Here is a 17,901-nt window from a genome sequence, read left to right as displayed (position 1 = left end):
TGCTTTCCGTAGCTTCCGTAGTTCGTCTTCAAATATTTGTATTTCAGGTACTTTTGCCGAAACCAACAATGTGCCCGGAAGAGGTCTATCGGATGATGTGTTCATGTTGGAGAAGAGACGAGACATCGCGACCAAATTTTAAGGATATCTACACGTTCCTCAAGAACACAATAGCGGACTATCGACCCGGTGCATAAATAATCTCGGTTAACTGTGATACAGAATGAACAAAGAGTCTCTTTCAATATGAACGACAAAACGTCGTCGGGAATATTTCAAGCTGGACGGAACGATTTATACGAGATCGTTATACTCTGCCAGGCATGACGCCTCGCGAATCAGATTTTCCAGAAATGTACAATCGTTAGTTTTAGACATACGTGTATCGAAGATGTTGGACTTTGTATCTCTTTTCTCTCGCAGAAAAGTCGACAAACGCAGAGAATTCGCACTGCAAGCGCAAAGTTCAGAGGCGATTAAAGATTATCACCCAAGCAGATTCTATCGCTCGTTAATCTGTTATCCAGACGAAAGTAATGGCGATAACGGATATCGTAATATCGAAATGAATGCCAAAGCAGAAAGCGCACGAGGAGAGAAATGTATAATTATCATGCAAGTATTAGATCTATTTTCTTCAGATATTTAAAAATTTTGCTGTTCTTTGACTCGAGTGTATAGTCGCGTCACTTTTGTCTGGACGTCTAATGAAATTTCATTTTCTAGTCATCTACGAATCTTTAATTCTCACGAAAGTGCTATCGTGTACAGTATTCTAGCATAAATAATGTGTAATGTGTACATCACTATGCTCAGTACTGACAAAGTCTATCCATTTGTACATATAAAGTTTAAGTCTTAACGCTAGATAAATGGGAAATTTTTACGGCAGTAGATGTCACGACAGCTGTTTTTTTTTTCCTTTTATGTTGCCTTATTTTATTTATTCTCTTTGTCGTTTAATTCTTCTACAAATTTCACGCAAGAATAGCTCTAATGTAATTATTATTTCGCTTTAAAATTCGTGAATAACGGTGTGAGTTTTAATGGCTCGATTGTAAAAAGTATCCGTAAAAATAGGCACGAGCAATATTTGAGAAAGGTTTAGACGTGTTTAGTGGATTAAATACAGATATTGTATTTAAGCATGACATTATTTTGTTAACTTACCGTCTTATGCCCTAAAAATTTCAGCTGACGATCAGTCAACAATTGTACATTCAATAGCGAGTACTTATTATTCCATTTTTCTGTTTATAAATTTAAAGTGTACTATATTAAGTGGTGTAGACTTGAAGTATGTTCTTCCCAAGAACGCGTAATATGAATACATATCTTCGCTCGTTTTTATTTAAAACCAGAAAAATGCTAAGAACATCTATATAGTGACAAGTATCATGCGAAAAATTAATAAAGATTTAAACAAAAAAAAAACGCCATATGTTTGTTGAAATTTTGAATTACTGATACGCTTAAGCGTATTGAGGATAGCAATACAAAATAAAAATATTAGCATAGACATAAAAAGATAAAATTTACATTTATTTTTTTTTTCTTGATAAAGAATATTTTAATTTATTTATTGCATTATATAATAGTTTTATTATAATTATTTTTATTATATTTTTCCATATTCGTGATTAATTTGTATTTTAATTATCATTTTAAAATATGTGAATAAGTCCAAAAATAATAAAATACAGCTTGTTATTTGAATAAATAAAAAAATTAATTTAGACGAGATCAGAAATGTTTAGGCACATATGCAAACTTGCTGGCATAAATATTCATTATTTTCTTTAGATATTAAGTGGGTTACAAAAAATTTTAGATAATTCTTATCATTATAATTGTTTTCGATTTAGCAAAGATTATGTAAAAGAGCAAACTTAATTTCGATGAATTATGAAGCCTTGTAGAGTGTTTGTTTTCAATAATAACTTAATCCGTTGTGAAGAACCTCATTATCTGATTGTCAAAAATTCTCTGAACTTTTACTTATGAGCATTATTTAAAATATCTACATTGACACAGGTATTATTGGTAAATTTGGCTAGGACATCGAAGAAAATTCTCAACGAATGCGAACATTAAGAATTTTTTAACGTCAAAAGATTGATGATAACAAAGGCCACATAGGTAGTTCAGGTTCAATATGATTATCTTTAGAGAATTTTTTATAAAAATAAGTGGGCATACATATTAAAATTTATATTGATACAGTATGAAATTTAATCTAATTTAGAAACAAGATTATACACAAATATAGAATTATTTGAATAAATGCCCTTATCATTTATATTAAATTCATTAAAATTATTATTCACTAATATATTATTACTTTTATATATTAAATTCCTAAAATTAAACTCACATATATTAGGAAACGTCTTATATGCAGTATTTAAAATATGAGCTAATTATATTTTTATTTTTCTTGTATGTGTAAAAATTTTTCCTTGATTTTACAGAAGCTTTATCGTATTTATTTAGTAAGCTTATTTATCTCTTATTTGCGGTCACACATGGAGAATCTCCAATGTGCTGATTATCATTCTGAACAACAATATAAGAAATGAATGTTACATTTTTTGATAAAGATTGATTAACTAACTCATATATAATATGTGTTAAAAATTCGATTTGGCAAATACATAATCTCTGTGGTGTCGTTGAACGATATCAAAGATCATACGATAACGAGACCGACGAAAGATCGATAAACTTGTTATGTCAAATTTCACAAATCTGGATTAATATTACAGAATAATATTTGTCTAACGCATCGAAGATAATTAACTCGATTTCAATCTGTTTATATCTTTTAATATACGCATATCAAGTGGAAAATATCTTTAAGACAAAATGACGTTGTACATAAGATCAATAAGAACGGGGAAAAGATTATTCCTATTTCTATTAGGACAATGATCATATTTAGCACTAAATATGAGACATAAAGAAATGGGACTTTATCTACAAACATCTCTCTGCTGTATCTTTATTTAAAAATTCAGCTAAAGAGAGAGAGAGAGAGAGAGAGGAAGAGAATACTATATGCATTGCTAAGAAATTGTATAATTGCAAGAAAGAGATAATTTAAAAAGATTTTAAAAAAAAATTGTATATTGTTTAAAACCCAATTACACAATTACATAGAGAAAATGTTGTCTTGTGCATTAAAATGAACTCTTTTCGCTATGACGTAATCGGCTTTACAGACTTTCGACTGTTATCTGCAGTCGACTTATCAATAGTGCAAAAGAATTGCGATGCTGGTACCATACACATTTCACAAATAGCTAAATACAACAACCAATAAATCCGAAAATCCCCTAAAATAGTTTTCTTTCCAGTAGTTTCCCTAAGAACATATGATTATTATCATTCAATGAATCACGAAGGTGCGAATCACAATGTTATCTCATCTCAAGAGAAAAAAAAAGGAGATAATGTATATCACAGTTAGAGAGCGATATAATGGCACGTGTGTGCGTGACATGTATTCTAACGTATATGTATGTATATGTCGTGTAACGCCGGTCGGTTGTGTTTATATAATGGCAGCGTCCCGGGAAAGTGAGATCATTGAATCGTCGGCTGTCAGAATCACACTTTACACTCCGTGACACTCTTACTCGCCAGAAAAATGAGATCTTGCACGCTCATATTCATCGCTCTCGCGACCGTCCTTCTCTACACCAGTAAGTGTAAAACACTTTTTTTTATGTAAAATAATAAATTACATAACTAACATTTTTACAATGTATAAAAACACTAAAATATATATATGTCATATTTTTTAACACATATGCGATTTTAAAAATAGACAACTAACTCTAACTTGTTTTTTCATTTAGGGATTATTATTTAATTATAATATTAATATTTTTTTACATATATATATATATATACATATTAATTTATATAATTTTATATTTTGTTGTAGTAATAAAAATTATAAAAGATTTTGCCAAATATTTGAAGAAAATAAACACGATCAAATAAAATTTCTCTTCGTTACTATTCTTTATTTTTATATATTTTTATCATTATGTTTATTTTTTAAATTAGAAAAAATTTTATCTTTTTTGCATTAATTTAAAAATTAATCTGTATATTTCTTTTGAAAAATATATCACAAGAAAATAGTTTTTTGTAGTTATCTGCATATTAAGAGACAAATTAAAATTGAATTAAAATTTTTCCTCTGTGAACACATAACACACGCGCGCGCACGGGGGATTTAATTTTTTTACGCGTTAGAATTTTGTCTCATATTTTTAAACATCAGTTCTAATATAAATTTTATCTTATTTCAGCAGCTTAATATTTAACCTTAAGACTGAGGCAATACTTAATTGTCATTATATTAATTACATAAAAAAATATTTGCTCTTAAGACAATTAATTATTTTTGAAACATTAATTGACATAGCCTTTGATTCTTAGGGCAACGAGAAAAAGTTAAAGTTTTTAAAACGCAATCTCAATAAAGACGTAAATTTGTTTTCAGAATATATCGATGCATTGGAAATATGTCGGCAAGAGAATTGCCTTACGCCTGATAAATGCGAGGAAACAATAAAGAGTCCATTTTTATGCTATGGGCCTAAACAGGGTACCATATGCTGCAGTATAGGTAAGTCCTCATTTTTTGTAAACATTATTACATTGTTGCAGTTATTGTTAGGGATATTAAAAGCTGATGGTTAAACAGGAAAATACATTATATTACATAGAATTTCAGAGGTATACGTATCAATCAAATTGATAAAGAATCGAAAAAGTGATGAGTATTTTTATCATATTTTACAACAATAGTTTGTATTAATTCAAATCAAAATCAAAATAAATCGAAATAATAAAGTCATTCAGAAAAGCGATTTGGCAAATCTGTAGCAGTCGAATACTTCAATTTTTATAGTGATAGAACGAATTTATTACTCTATTATCATATGTAAGAAACGTTCAAATTTTTTCCTTTTGCGCGATAATGAAATCTCCGATTTTGACAAGTTGCATTTTTGACATGTCCTGTGAACGTTTCTCTCTTAGGCCCTTTCTACGATAAGTCATATGTCGTTAATCGTAAGCAAATTGATCAATTACAATCGATTAACGACTTAGAACGGGCCTTAATAGATAAATTCTCTATCGTTACAGTTAAACCAGAGTTCAGAACCCTTTGCCGCCATCATGGTGGAGAATGCATGGATAGATGCGCTTTGACACTTCAACAAAACGCGGTCGACTGTCCGAGCAATCAAGTCTGTTGCGTTTTGGTTTAAACAGCTCATTGAAGCATAGTAACTAGTCAAAGGATAATCTCTCTCTGATTACAACGACAAGTTTCAATTTAATTTAATCATATGACATACAAGATGATAAAAAAATCGTTTAACATCAATTCTCTTAACAAAAAATAAGACAAGAAATATATGTAACACATTTTTTTTTTTTTTTTAACATATTCCTTTTAACATAATAGGTGTATATTGTTTTTATATGACACGGAAAATTAAGCTTATTATTATGAGACTTTTTGATTAAGAAGCACTTATTGAAAAGTTCCATAAATAATAAGATATAATACGATATATGTCACGAATAGTATCTACATCCAATGGGATATACGAATCTATTAGGAATAAATTTATTCATTATATATATAGCTAAAATAAGCTTTGCTAATAAAATAGAAATATGTCTCTACATAAACTACTTGCTTTATTATCAATTTTGATAAGAATTAAAAGAATAATGATAAGGTGCTATTTATCGATTCTAATAAATTTTTCAAAATTACATCCACATTGTTTTCAAAATAAATGTTATATATGTTCATTATAACAAATTATTTAATTAAAAATTTAATCTAATATATATATATATGTTTTCCATCTAAAATGTAATTATAAATATTAACAATTTTTAATAAAAATCTCTTATATTTATGTACAGCTAAATTTATTTCAGCCTATCTTATACCTACATCTAATCTTTGATGAATAACATTATAATTATTATCTATATGATATATATAATAATACATGATAGAGCTAATTCATCGAAAATAACATGTAATCATAATTTAATGAAAAATCAATTAAATCTTGTCAAATAACATAATGTTAAATTTTGAATTAAAAGACACTATCTCGCAGTGGTATGGAAATAGATGATAATTTTGAATATTTGTATCTTGATTCGAATTAAATTTTTCATATAAATTGAGATAAAATTGGATGGAATTGAATAAAATTAAAAGCTGCCATTAATACGGCGTTATTCTTACGTTCCTCGAACAATGATAATTTAAAGAAGTCAGAGAAAAGAAAAAAAGATAAGAGAAAACAAGGGAAAGGAGAAAGCAAGCAGGATATACCGTGAAGTTTTATCTGGAAAGAAAAGTTGCCCGAAGCGGAGACGAGCTGAAGCGGTTGACAAGGGGTCGGTCAAGGAACAACGTATGCAAGAGAGGCGACCTAAAGAAGGACACAAATGAATGAGTGAGGGGAGTAAAAAAATAAGAAGAGGGAAGGTGTACGGAGCAAAAGAGAGGGGTGAGCTTCGCCATGGGCGATGCAACCAGAACGTGCAATAATGCATACCATATATATTGTATCTGTGCACTGATATACAAAACTGTATTTGTTAACCTTTGACGATTAAAAATCTCATACAACGAAGAAGAAGAGGGAGAAGTAATATAAAATATATGAAACAATAGTAATAATTTGTTCCACTTTATTTACGATTAGTTGACATTTTTATATTTATTTGTTCTTTATTTCTCACTTCATGACAATTAGTTTTGAAAAAGAATGAAAAAATGAATATTAAGAAGCGAATGCCATATAAATAAAACTTTTAATAAGAAATTATATGCAACAAAAATCATTGTAATTGATTTAAAAAAAAAATGAAATATAAACTTTTGTTGCAAAGAAAAAAAAAATAAAGATAGCTCTATTTTTTATCCCATCCTTTCCAAGGTACAGGTAAAATTCTGCGGTACGAACTACGTGACAAATGAAAAACAGGTGTAAAGCTGAAGTGGATAATATGGTTATTACACGGCAATAAAGAAGACAAGCTGGAAAATGAGATATGTTAAAAGGTCGCAAGTATCAGCTGACATTTCCACCGCAATATCGCCATTCTCATTTCTGTTTGAAATTTCTCTTATAGCACACGCAATTGAAAAATATGCGAGGAAAAGAAGAGAAAAAAAAGGAATGCACAAGCACTTGAGCCGGAAGCGATATACGGGCAGATGCCAATATAACGGTACACACACACACAAGAACGCGTGTATACGCGCAAGAGCGCGTTTCTCTTGACCCTCAGGGGGGGAGTAAAAGCGCATAATATTACATAGTATAGAACAAGAAAAAGCGGGCATCCCTTCCACGACTTGCGCCTGTAGCGCCAGCGAGAGAGACACCTTCAGGGTTGCTCGGCCGAAGATATTGTACGAAGCGGCTTCAATGAGACCGCGATAACGAAACGGCGATAACATATTATCCTTCGCGTGCGCTCGCGAGTTCTTTAAGAAGCGAAACGGAAAGTACCGATGAAGAACTTGGAAGGTAAATTTTGCAAAACGCGCACGGGAGCGCCCGCGGCGGTTATTATTATCCTAATCTCATTATTTTTCTTGCGATAAATGATGCCATCAACCAAGTAGAATGCGAAGTTGAGTAAGAAGGGGTGGCGCACCTCGCCGCGAGCGATGCAGACAAAATGTCGGCAAGATGCGATGGTACACGTATCTGCATGCATGCGCATATACGCTCGCATGCACTTACGCACACATATGCATATTAACATGTATGTGTGTGTGTGTGTGTGTGTACGCGAGAGTCGTTTCGGCGGTGGCCCGCGGGTGAAGGTACGGGATCGCGACTTGGGAGGAGAAGAAGAAGGACGTCGTCTTTCTCTCCCCTTTATCTCCCCTTCCCCCCTCTTACCCTTCTTCTTCTCGCGTTCGTCCGCTCATCGTTGTGCGCGAGTGGTGGCCCCGGGCGATAGACACGCGGTGCTGCCGCATCCCATCGTGAAGCGATGCGGTCGTTCCGCTGCGGGCGCGGAAACGAGAGATAGCGCGGCGAGCCTGGTCCTCTCCACCTTCGTGTCCCAGTGAGAGAGGTGGTCGAAGGGCGAGAGCCAGAAGGGCGGAAAGAGAGAGAGAGAGAGAGAGGGAGGGATCTCTCTATGTTGCCCCGAGGATACCCAGCGAGACAATGCGCTTCGTGACGCTTCGGGCGACTCCAAGGCACAGACCGTAGTTCTCCCTCGTTTTCTACCCCCCTTTTCCCATCTCCCTAGGCCTCTGGCGATTCTTCGCTCCCTATCTCTCTCCTTTTCCTTCTCCTCTTCGCTTTCTCTCCTCCCCGCTGCCCCGCGTTCTACTAGTTCTTTCTCTTCCTCATCCCCGCCGAGACTCTTTCCGTTCGTCATTTGCATCAACTTTTGCTGATATTGAAATTATTCTGTATACGCGTAGATACGCGTAAGGGATTCATTTTCTTTAAAGAAAAAAAGAAAAAGAAAAACTCACGTCGGAAAATAGAAGAAATAGAATTTATTTTTATTCATCATTTGACACAATTGAAAATAACCAATTTATAATTTATTATTATTCTAATAAAAAAAGTTTGTTTTCATCTTATAAAAAAAAAATGAAAGAAAATAATGCAAACATTATCTTCGGTTTCTCCATCATTCCTTTAGTTTATCTCAAGTTTTTTCGATATTCTCTTGGTTGCGAGCCTGTATATCCAACTGCGATCGAATTATTACAGTGTTTTCGGTGTGCTTATACGAATCTCGGCCCTGTTCGTCCTGGTATGTTCCCGGCGCGTCATTACGTCTCTCTAAATCCTCATAACTGTCTCCGGTGGTATATCCAAGACGTAAAATTTCTAGAATGTCTCCCCCCCTCCCCCCCCCCCTCCCGCCCCAATTGCAATAAAGCGTTCTTCGGCGTCCTTCTTCACCGCCAGCTCCGTACCCGCTCTTATATCTCCCTAACACATAGCCTCCTCGTTCTCCTCCTCCATTGCGTTCTCTCGCCTAGCGCACACTCGCTTGGAGGGAGTAACGATGCCCTGGAGCGGGCCACCGTCGGCGCGGCACTGCGGCAACGATAAGCAACGAAATGAAATATTAATGAAGTACCTGAGCGCGCACGTCCATTTTTCGCGGCCATCTCACCACCAACGCCTTAGGTGCCGAAGAAAAAGTCGGCTGGCTCATCGGAAGTAAAAGAATCATCGTTAGAAAACAGAGAAGACGAAGGAAAGGAACGACTGCTGTGTCATTCTCGTAGCATCTAGATTGCAATGTAACATTTTCATTTAACGATATCTGGTATCATCTCAAGAAAGTCATGTCACTCGATTATCTTTCTCTCTCTCTCTCTCTCTCTCTCTCTTATTTATTTAAAAGATATAGATACATATAAATAAAATATAGAATTTTTATATTATTATCAGTATTTTTATATTTTTACGTTTAATCTTAACTAAAAAAGGGAGAGACATACTAATGTAAGATCAAATGAGATCATTGAAAATGATTCATAATAATTTCCTCGCAATTTAAATACATACTTATAATGATACCTAGATATCTGCTAATCGAACGAAATAAAATACATAAATTTTTGTAACAGCAAGTTTTTTTTTTTTTTTTATCATGATAGATGCTTCTATCTCGGGTAAACGTAAGTAAGTTATTCATATATGATTCTTATCATAAACTTACACAATCGACATACTACAATATTTTATTTCATTGCGTTTCTTATCGATTGAAATATTACATAAAATTATCGAACTCATTTGTATATATATATGTATCACGACAATGAAAATACGAGAATGCATTTATGTTACAACGATAAATATCTCTTGTGAAAGTCAAACGATCACATCCCGATTATACGGCAATAATAACGCACCGCCTGCGTTTTAGCCCTTCAGCGAAATTCGAGAGTCCACATTTTCGCAAACAATATATGGAAAATAACCCATTGCGCATCTTTACCATCGTCGCGGCAATGCATGTCAGCCATGGGTTGCATTGCGTTGAATACGAAAATACCTGGGGCAATTCCCTAATTGCAGTGAGAGGCAAACGAACAGAGAGAAAGAGAAAATGAGAGTAAAACGGAAGAAAGAGAGAGAGAGAGAGAGAGAGAGAGAGAGAGAGAGAGAGAGAGAGAGAGGTGAAGGCCGAGAAGGGAGAAAGAGAAAGTCGTAAAGAGAAAGCGAGATAGAAACGGACGAGAAGGGGAGAGGGAAGGGATGTATTCCTTTTTTTTTTTTTTTCAGCAATGCTTCGAGCACTTTTTCTCTCTCTTTCTCACCTGGCGTAGCTCCGTTGCCTCGCGAACCTCCGCGATGTACCATATATTCACCTTCGTTTCATCTTATCCCGCTCTCTCTCTCTCTCTCTCTCTCTCTCTCTCTCTCTCTCTCTCTCTCTCTTTCTCTCTTTCCCCTTCCCCTTCGACGCTCCACGTGTCTCTCCTCTGTCGTGTGCTTCGAAGCGGTCGAACGCCCCCGCGAGCCAGCATGTGGACCAGCGCCTTTCTCGTATTGCTGTCTCGCTCGATCTCTACGATTGTCACGAGTTGCCGCGGGACTCGTTGCCAACAAGCCTACAGGACCATGCCGACGGATAGAAGAGAGGAAAGCAGAAACGGTCCAGCACGATGTCCTTCCTTCCCTCTTTTGTATCACGAATAGACGATAGTATTTTGTTCTCTCGTTTTTATCTCTCACGTTAGTATAAACAATTTCAAAATACACTGCCGTTGCTATGATTGTGTCCTAATTGTAAGCCAAAGGATGTAATGCTGATTCAGTTTCAATTTCAATCTATGAGCTATCGATTTTCCCAGGAAAAGCAATTTGCGGATCAAAATGTACTTGAACTTCCTCTTTCGTAATTTCCATTGTTGAACGATGCTTGATTTTTTTTTTTTCCGTCTGTAATATCATGAATATTATAAAGAAAATTATTTCGAACATTATTTAATCGAAAACGATAAGTAGTACGTGTCACTCAAGTGTCCGCGATCTTCTTATCTTCGTGAGCCTCATGTGATTATCTTTTATTGCTTAATAGCACGTTTTCGACCGTATGGCGCGATGATGATTCGAACTATCGACACCATCGGTGAGGAATAAATTAAAAGAAAAAAAAAAGAAAAATATCAGTATCGAAAGGCTCTGCTTAGCGCGACGCTCGCGGGCAACGAGTTATCGTGTATGTATATATACAAGGGAATTTTCCAAATGCTTTATTACCGTATTGACTTTTACTGCGGAATGCCACGCACATCCAGGGAAAGGTAAAACTTTAATTCTCGCATGTAAATCTTATTTGCAAAAGTGTCGGGTGAGGGAGGGAGAGAGGCATAAAATCGTGGAAAGAACTCGGTGGACCAGCAACGGCACTTAATGGAGTGATTATAGGAGAGTTATTAGACGAGAGTCTCTCGGAGATTAATTGCGGTTAAATCTCCTCGTTAAAATCGCGTGAATGATTTGAAATATTATATCCCATGGCAATTATAAAACAACATTGTATTAATACGCTATAATTTTCACTCTCGTAAAGAATCTTCCTTTATTAAATTGTGGTATTTGTACGCGACGTCTTTCTTTGTAAATGACATTACAAGAAATTTCATTGCTAATGCTGTTATTGAGGTTTTGCTTAGATTATGCCGACATATAAATTAAACCATCGAGCATCTCACGAGATAGAAAGAAAGACTTCACACAGATATGTCATAATCAATAATGTAAAAGGGTAGATTTTGAAATCTATATATTTTTAGAGAGATTTTGAACTATGTATTTTTTTTTCCTTAATTTTAGATTCTTTTAAATTATTAATTAAAATATTAAAATAACAATTATTCTGTTAGAGAGGGAATCAGTAATTGAGATCGTTTAAAAGCGATACGATACATCGATGTGCATTTAATGCTTCTAATATCACGATTAATCGCAACAGACACTCTCGTTGGAGAATCGGTGGAAAATCAACAATGCGTATTCATAAATTTATTATAATGCGTGCAATTAGCTAATTCTATAAAATAATTCCCGTAGTATCGTAGCTAATTATGCTTCGTCAAGCATCTAACGCTCTTTATACAGTCTCTATTATAAAATTTACTAATAACAGTGAAATTGGATACCCTCATATAAAATAATTTGACCATACAAATTATAATCCTCTTAATTGAGAGCATAACGTGCTGCAATAAAGTAACACGCACTGTATGAAACGGGCAATATACCATATATCGAAACGGTATTTCAAATCTAGACTAATAAGTCTCCAAAAAGATATAAACGCATTACGCTATTGGCATAAATGATAAGCGCTTTGATGCGCGCGTTTCGATCGAGAATATTTCAGCTTTCTACCGAGCACAAAGTCTCATCTTCCAGGATTCGTAAAGATCCGCTGGAGACGCTTAATAAGCATTGTTAGCGGGGTCCGATCCATGCCTAGGTGGGAGTCGAGGCCCGGAGCGCGTCCCACGGCACATCTACGCGAGCTGCCTACCTTTCTCAGGGAGCGTTCTCTTATCTTACGTAAGTTCGCGCGGGATAAACGAGGACGAACGGAGAGACGGCAGGAACGGATGAACGAGAGACGAAGGTATAGCTAAAGAAAAGAAAGGGCGAGAAGGAGAGTGTAGGTAGGAGGTAGAGAGAGAAAGAGAGACCAGAGAGGAGATGAAAGGTAAGCTATAGCGAGGGAGAGAAAGACCGCAGGGATCGTCTGGGATCTTCTAAAAATGATTCACAGCCTCCGGTAATTTACATTCGCTTGCGTGGGTGATCGTCGACTCGAGAAGGGGGACGAATAGGGGTGGGGGGGAGGGGAGGGATGGTGGCAGAGGATGGGAGAGGGGAGAGGGGGGGGGGGCTGTCGGCTAAAACTCTCCTCTCTGCCGACTGCCATCGAAAAGGTTAAACATACACCCACCGGAGGTCACGTAACCATCGGAGAGAAAGACCGCTCAGACTATACCTCCCCCTCGTTGGAACGCAACCTGTATGGCCGTTGTGTTATACGTGTACTTTGCACCATGCAGAACGCGATGCATGGCCCGCGAGGACAAAAGAGAAGAAGAGAAACGGCAGAGAGATCCACTTTGGATCTCACAAACTGATTGGCAGGTCGCGCGTTAGCGAGTTCTCACAGAAATTGTATCGGGCGAGAGAAGCGAGAGGGATTATTTCATATAGAGATTCGCAGAGAGAGTTTCTTCTTACATTTCATATGTGACGCACATTTACCTATTGTCGAAATTTTCGACTCTAGAAATTATAGAGTTACGGGGCGCGCGTTGAGTTTAAAAATATCATATACAATAAATAGAAAAGAAAGATCAATCTCGCTTCTCAATTAACTCTATTTTAATTCTGACAGATATTCATCAATTTAAAAATTCATCTTGGTGTACGCCAAGAGATTTAATATTCAAACCGAAAAGGACCACGTACATATTATTAATAAACACGATTGTCCATCTTTTCCCCCTTCGATCTTCATTAAAGAGAATTGATGTCGCAGAATTTTTGATTGAAGGAATCGATCCTGAGTCCATATTAATACACGTGGCGCGATGATTTATATTATAAAGATCGCCAATATGAAGAAAATAAGAAAAAATATAAAAGACAACGAAAAGCAAGCCGGGTCGAGGGGGAGAAGAGAGGATGGGTGAAGAATAAGAAGACGCTGGACGGATAGACGGTGGAGAAGCGGAACTCTCGCCTTCGGCGCAGCACGACCCGTTTCAGAGACACGTTAGGTTCAAACCAGGGGGCGAAGAAGACCAGGACGTGAAGAGGGAGGAGAAATGTAGGGGTGGAGGGGGAGGGGAGGGGGGAAGAAGGAGGAGAAAGAGAGAAGGCTCCTCTCCCTAAAATATGTGGACCCGCGGGCAACACTCGGACTCTTCTCGTTACATCCCGCTGAATGCTCCGGGCGTATACCGGTCCGCCAGAGAGTCTGTGTATATCGTATGATACAAAAACATCGCATTATTTTCCTCTCTCTCTCTCTCTCTCTCTCGGGAACGCGTACGCGTAGCCCCCCCCCCTCCTTACCCCTCTCGTCTTCCTCTTATTCCCCGATGCTTCGCGAAGAGCCCGCGGGCATGTGACCACCATTATCCTCCTCATTCTCCTTCCCCGATCCCGTGATCTTCCCCCATCTTTGTTCTCCCTCTCGTCCTCCTCCGCAAAACCTCCTTCCTTCCTTCCTTGTTCGCATCTCATCTCTCGCCGTTGGGGATATCCTTTTGCCTCGAGAATTACGAGAATCCGCTACAAGCGAGTCGAAATGTAAGCGCCGCTTGCCGGCGATCGCACCACCGGCTAATTAATTACGACGCGATGCTCGCCCCCAAACGATCTCTACGGAGATGTTTCCGGATTCTAAAGCTTTTTCGAAAATTAATTTGTCGCCGTGTGAAAAGCGCTGTCGCGTTACAACAATAATGTTGCCTTTATACAAGATTTATTAACGGTGAAAGAAAAGTTAAATGCATCATTATGGACAATATTGCCTGTCATGTTGCTAAATCCATTTCGGAGTTTGTTACTTCAGGAAAATAATAAGCTACTCTATGGATTGGGTATCTACATCTGTCTTCTCGCACCCAGGCGTGAAATAAACAGAATATTATTAATCGAAGATAATAAAAAAATCTTGCTAGTCTCGCGTTTCTTCTTCGCTTGAGAAAAATTAACAAAAGCATCATGTGTGAAACAAGAATAAAAAAAATTTCTTAAGATCATTTCCATTATTATTTATTATGAAACGATAGAATGTTATTTGACGCTTCTCCCACGGAAAGAAATCAACTTTATATCCATTAAAAAAAAAAAAAAAAAAAATTTTCTTAAATCCGACCGACTTTACTCGCAAATGCAAATGCCGCGTGATATATATGTATAATAGTTACACGACTGTAACATGCGTATGAATGCTCGGACACAGCTCCTCCTCTTGCTACGCGTCTCCCATAAGCGGGGAATCGAGGAGATTTGGGGGACGCCCCGTAATTGCCCTGCGGGCATATTGCCTAAAGCGAATGACAGAAACGAGGCCACGAACGCCCGAATTCAGGCGAAACGTTAACAATAAGTCTTCGAAACGGTAAATTCGCTCTTCCATCGTCGCGTTTTTCCTCGTTCCATCCCTCCCCCTCCCCCCCTCTCTCCTCTCCTCTCCTCCTTCTGTCTTTCTTCTCTTCTTGCCCGCGTTGGCCGGGGTCAACGCGATATATGCGAGCGTCACTTTGTCCCTGACGAAGTTGGCGTTTACGTATGCGAGCAACATCGTCCGGTGGGTTTGGAAGTGCCCGCGGGGCATTCTGGAACGATGTTGTCGGCCGTGGCCGTTTTGGCCTCGAGGCACCTCGAATACGAGACAGAGACTGAGGCCCGAGCCCGGCTCGATTCCCCCTTTTCCCCCCTCTTCGCTCCCACTTATATCGGCTCTCGCCAACTGCTCCATTATTCTCGCGATAGCCGATGGCCAATCGTACAGACGAGGTACCAAATTGTAATTTTACAAGACGACGAAATCTACGATTGATGTTGAGGATGTTTCTTCGGTTATTCGGCGACAATGTCGGCACGCGCGGATCTCCCTTTCTTAATCTTGAGGATTATTCTCGTATAGATAATATCGCCGATTTTATCGCGTATTTTCAGCAACGCTCGCGATAGTCTACGTCAACTTTCGATATTAAATCCACGGATGCCGCCATAAAGCTTATTATAAGAAAAGGATCTAAATCGCGCCATTTCTATCATGAGACCATTACCATTTGCGTTATCGTATTCAATAAATCGAGCTACATGTCGTTTTTATGGCAAAGATGTAGTTCTGGTTATTAAAGTTCGCGTATAATACTATTCGAATGACCGATGTTGCGAATCTCGATTGCATCTCGATTGCAAAGGTCATATCATACGATCAAGAGACTTATCGTCTATTTATTCTTCTCAGTACTTATGTAATGCCGCAAATGTGAATAATTAATGGCTTTATATCAACTGAAGGATTACGCTTAAATAAATCATCATTTTCCAATGTAATATTTATCGAATTATTTTGTAATCTCTCCTCTCTCCTATTTATACATTAATATGTATGATTGTATGTATATGTATATTTAAAAAAAGACACACACATATGTATTATATAATATATTTATAAAATATAATAATTTTGTTATATCTATAATATATTAATGTCAAATTTTTTTTTTTATTCTATTGTGTCAAATCTAAAAAACTTTATAACAATATACACATATAGAATATATTTATAAAGTATAAAATATAGTTATGCAGCATCGTAGATTAAAGATTTAAAATAAGTTTAAAAGTCAGTATACTATGCGACTTTAAGCTTTTTTACACGCACATAGAAAACACATATAAAAATGATAAACGTATCGGACATCGCTATATCCTCTTACAAATGGTTAAAGTGCACGAGAGGGGGTTGAAACTAGCGTGCATCGGGTGAGTGGAGAGAATCGTCGCAGGCTCGGGGCGCTTGCCGAAACGCCGCGAGCTCGCGGGACGAAGACGAGCCGATGCAGATTGGCAGGAAGAACGAGAGGGACAAGGATAGTGAATAGGTAGCGGTGGTGGTGGAGATGACGGTAGTGACGGTGATGGGGTAGTAGCGGCGATGATATAGTGGTGGTAGAAGCGGTGGAGGTAGTGGTGGTGATGGTAGTGGTGGTGGTAGCGGGATCAGAGCGCGAGGATCGCAACGCACGCAGTGCAACGAAAGCCGCGGTGGCGCGCGCGCGGCTCGCGCCACTTTTGTCCCTTGACACGTGAACGCAACCACGTGGTCTAGTGCGTGACAGGAGAGCTCTCGCTGCTCGCGAGAAGGTGTTTCGTAGACAGTGACAAGTTTTCGCGTACCGCGACGGGACCCCAGGGTTCCCCCAATCCGCAGCCGTGAACACGAGAGCAACCGTCAACCTGGAGCCCACGTGTCAAAAACGGTGAGTGTGAAAGTTCAACGAGATTTATTATTATTCCATTATGTATGTAAATAATATAGCATTAAATACGCAACGCGCGCGCGAATGTTTATAAACAAATTGGAATTTCGCGAGATCTACAATAATTTGAGATAAATCGGTAAATTGCTAAATTTATAAAAGTGCTTAAGTGTGAATATTAATAAATCGTCGAGATGCAAATCCTCAACGTTGCGTATGCGGAAATCGCGAGGAGCAAGTTGAGTACGCGAGATTAAAGTAACGTATTCACGCGACTCGAGCCGCAATGATTTGCAATCGACCAGTGTTATGATTGCTTTATGACATTAAGCTTGGACGTGATAATTAAACGTTGAGAATTATTATCGCGACATCGACAAGGACGTATCATGTAAGTCTGTTTTTCTCTTTACATTGTCGCACAAGTGTGCTCCGAGAATATAATTGTCGTCGTGCAAATTTATACGTGGAGAGCTTTATATCTCAATTATTCAATCATTTATGTTACGTAGTCTCGCATTGAGAGAACGTTCACTTATATTACGAGCCTATTCTAATTTCACGCGCTTTAACACATTTTTACGAAATACTTTTTATTTTACAAATTTCGCTGTTGTTCATTGGTCGAAGATTTCCGGATAAAGCAAATACATCATCGTACACCATCGACAGGGGAAAAGGTCTAGAAAAAGCTATCTCTCTCGTTGTTATAGGGTACCTGAAACATCGCGTGACAAACTGATATTCACGTATGGAAATGGTATACTTTCACTTAGTTAATTATGTCGCTGGAAACTCGCGAGGTGCGGCTAACA

The 17,901-nt window shown here is 37.3% G+C and overlaps 3 protein-coding genes across 4 annotated transcripts in view; all 3 read left to right on the top strand.

Moving 5' to 3' along the window:
* The window catches only part of LOC138931631 (discoidin domain-containing receptor 2), a 78,001-nt gene extending 75,765 nt beyond the window's left edge, over positions 1–2,236 (top strand). Inside the window, exon 17 of the mRNA XM_070292600.1 lies at positions 48–2,236. Coding sequence (XP_070148701.1) covers positions 48–197 — 150 coding nt within the window. The 3' untranslated portion in view covers positions 198–2,236. The remainder of the gene's footprint in view (positions 1–47) is intronic.
* A 124-nt stretch (positions 2,237–2,360) lies between these two features.
* LOC138945287 (U-scoloptoxin(19)-Sm1a) lies at positions 2,361–5,541 on the top strand. The gene is made up of 3 exons (XM_070316707.1): positions 2,361–3,704; positions 4,517–4,642; positions 5,167–5,541. The coding sequence occupies exons 1-3, from the start codon at positions 3,650–3,652 to the stop codon at positions 5,289–5,291; spliced, it is 306 nt and encodes a 101-aa protein (XP_070172808.1). The 5' UTR covers positions 2,361–3,649; the 3' UTR covers positions 5,292–5,541.
* Positions 5,542–16,922: 11,381 nt separating this feature from the next.
* Positions 16,923–17,901, top strand: part of Twz (BTB/POZ domain-containing protein twz) — a 28,057-nt gene continuing 27,078 nt past the window's right edge. For both annotated transcript variants that reach the window (XR_011448913.1, XM_070316368.1), the window contains exon 1: positions 16,923–17,086. The gene's annotated coding sequence lies outside the window, so the exon portion shown is untranslated. The remainder of the gene's footprint in view (positions 17,087–17,901) is intronic.

Source organism: Polyergus mexicanus, unplaced genomic scaffold, assembly GCF_030449975.1.
Source record: "Polyergus mexicanus isolate NDT 795.1 unplaced genomic scaffold, iyPolMexi1.0 SCAF_3, whole genome shotgun sequence".
Classification (NCBI taxonomy): domain Eukaryota; kingdom Metazoa; phylum Arthropoda; class Insecta; order Hymenoptera; family Formicidae; genus Polyergus; species Polyergus mexicanus.
This window is presented reverse-complemented; position numbering and strand designations above follow the sequence as displayed.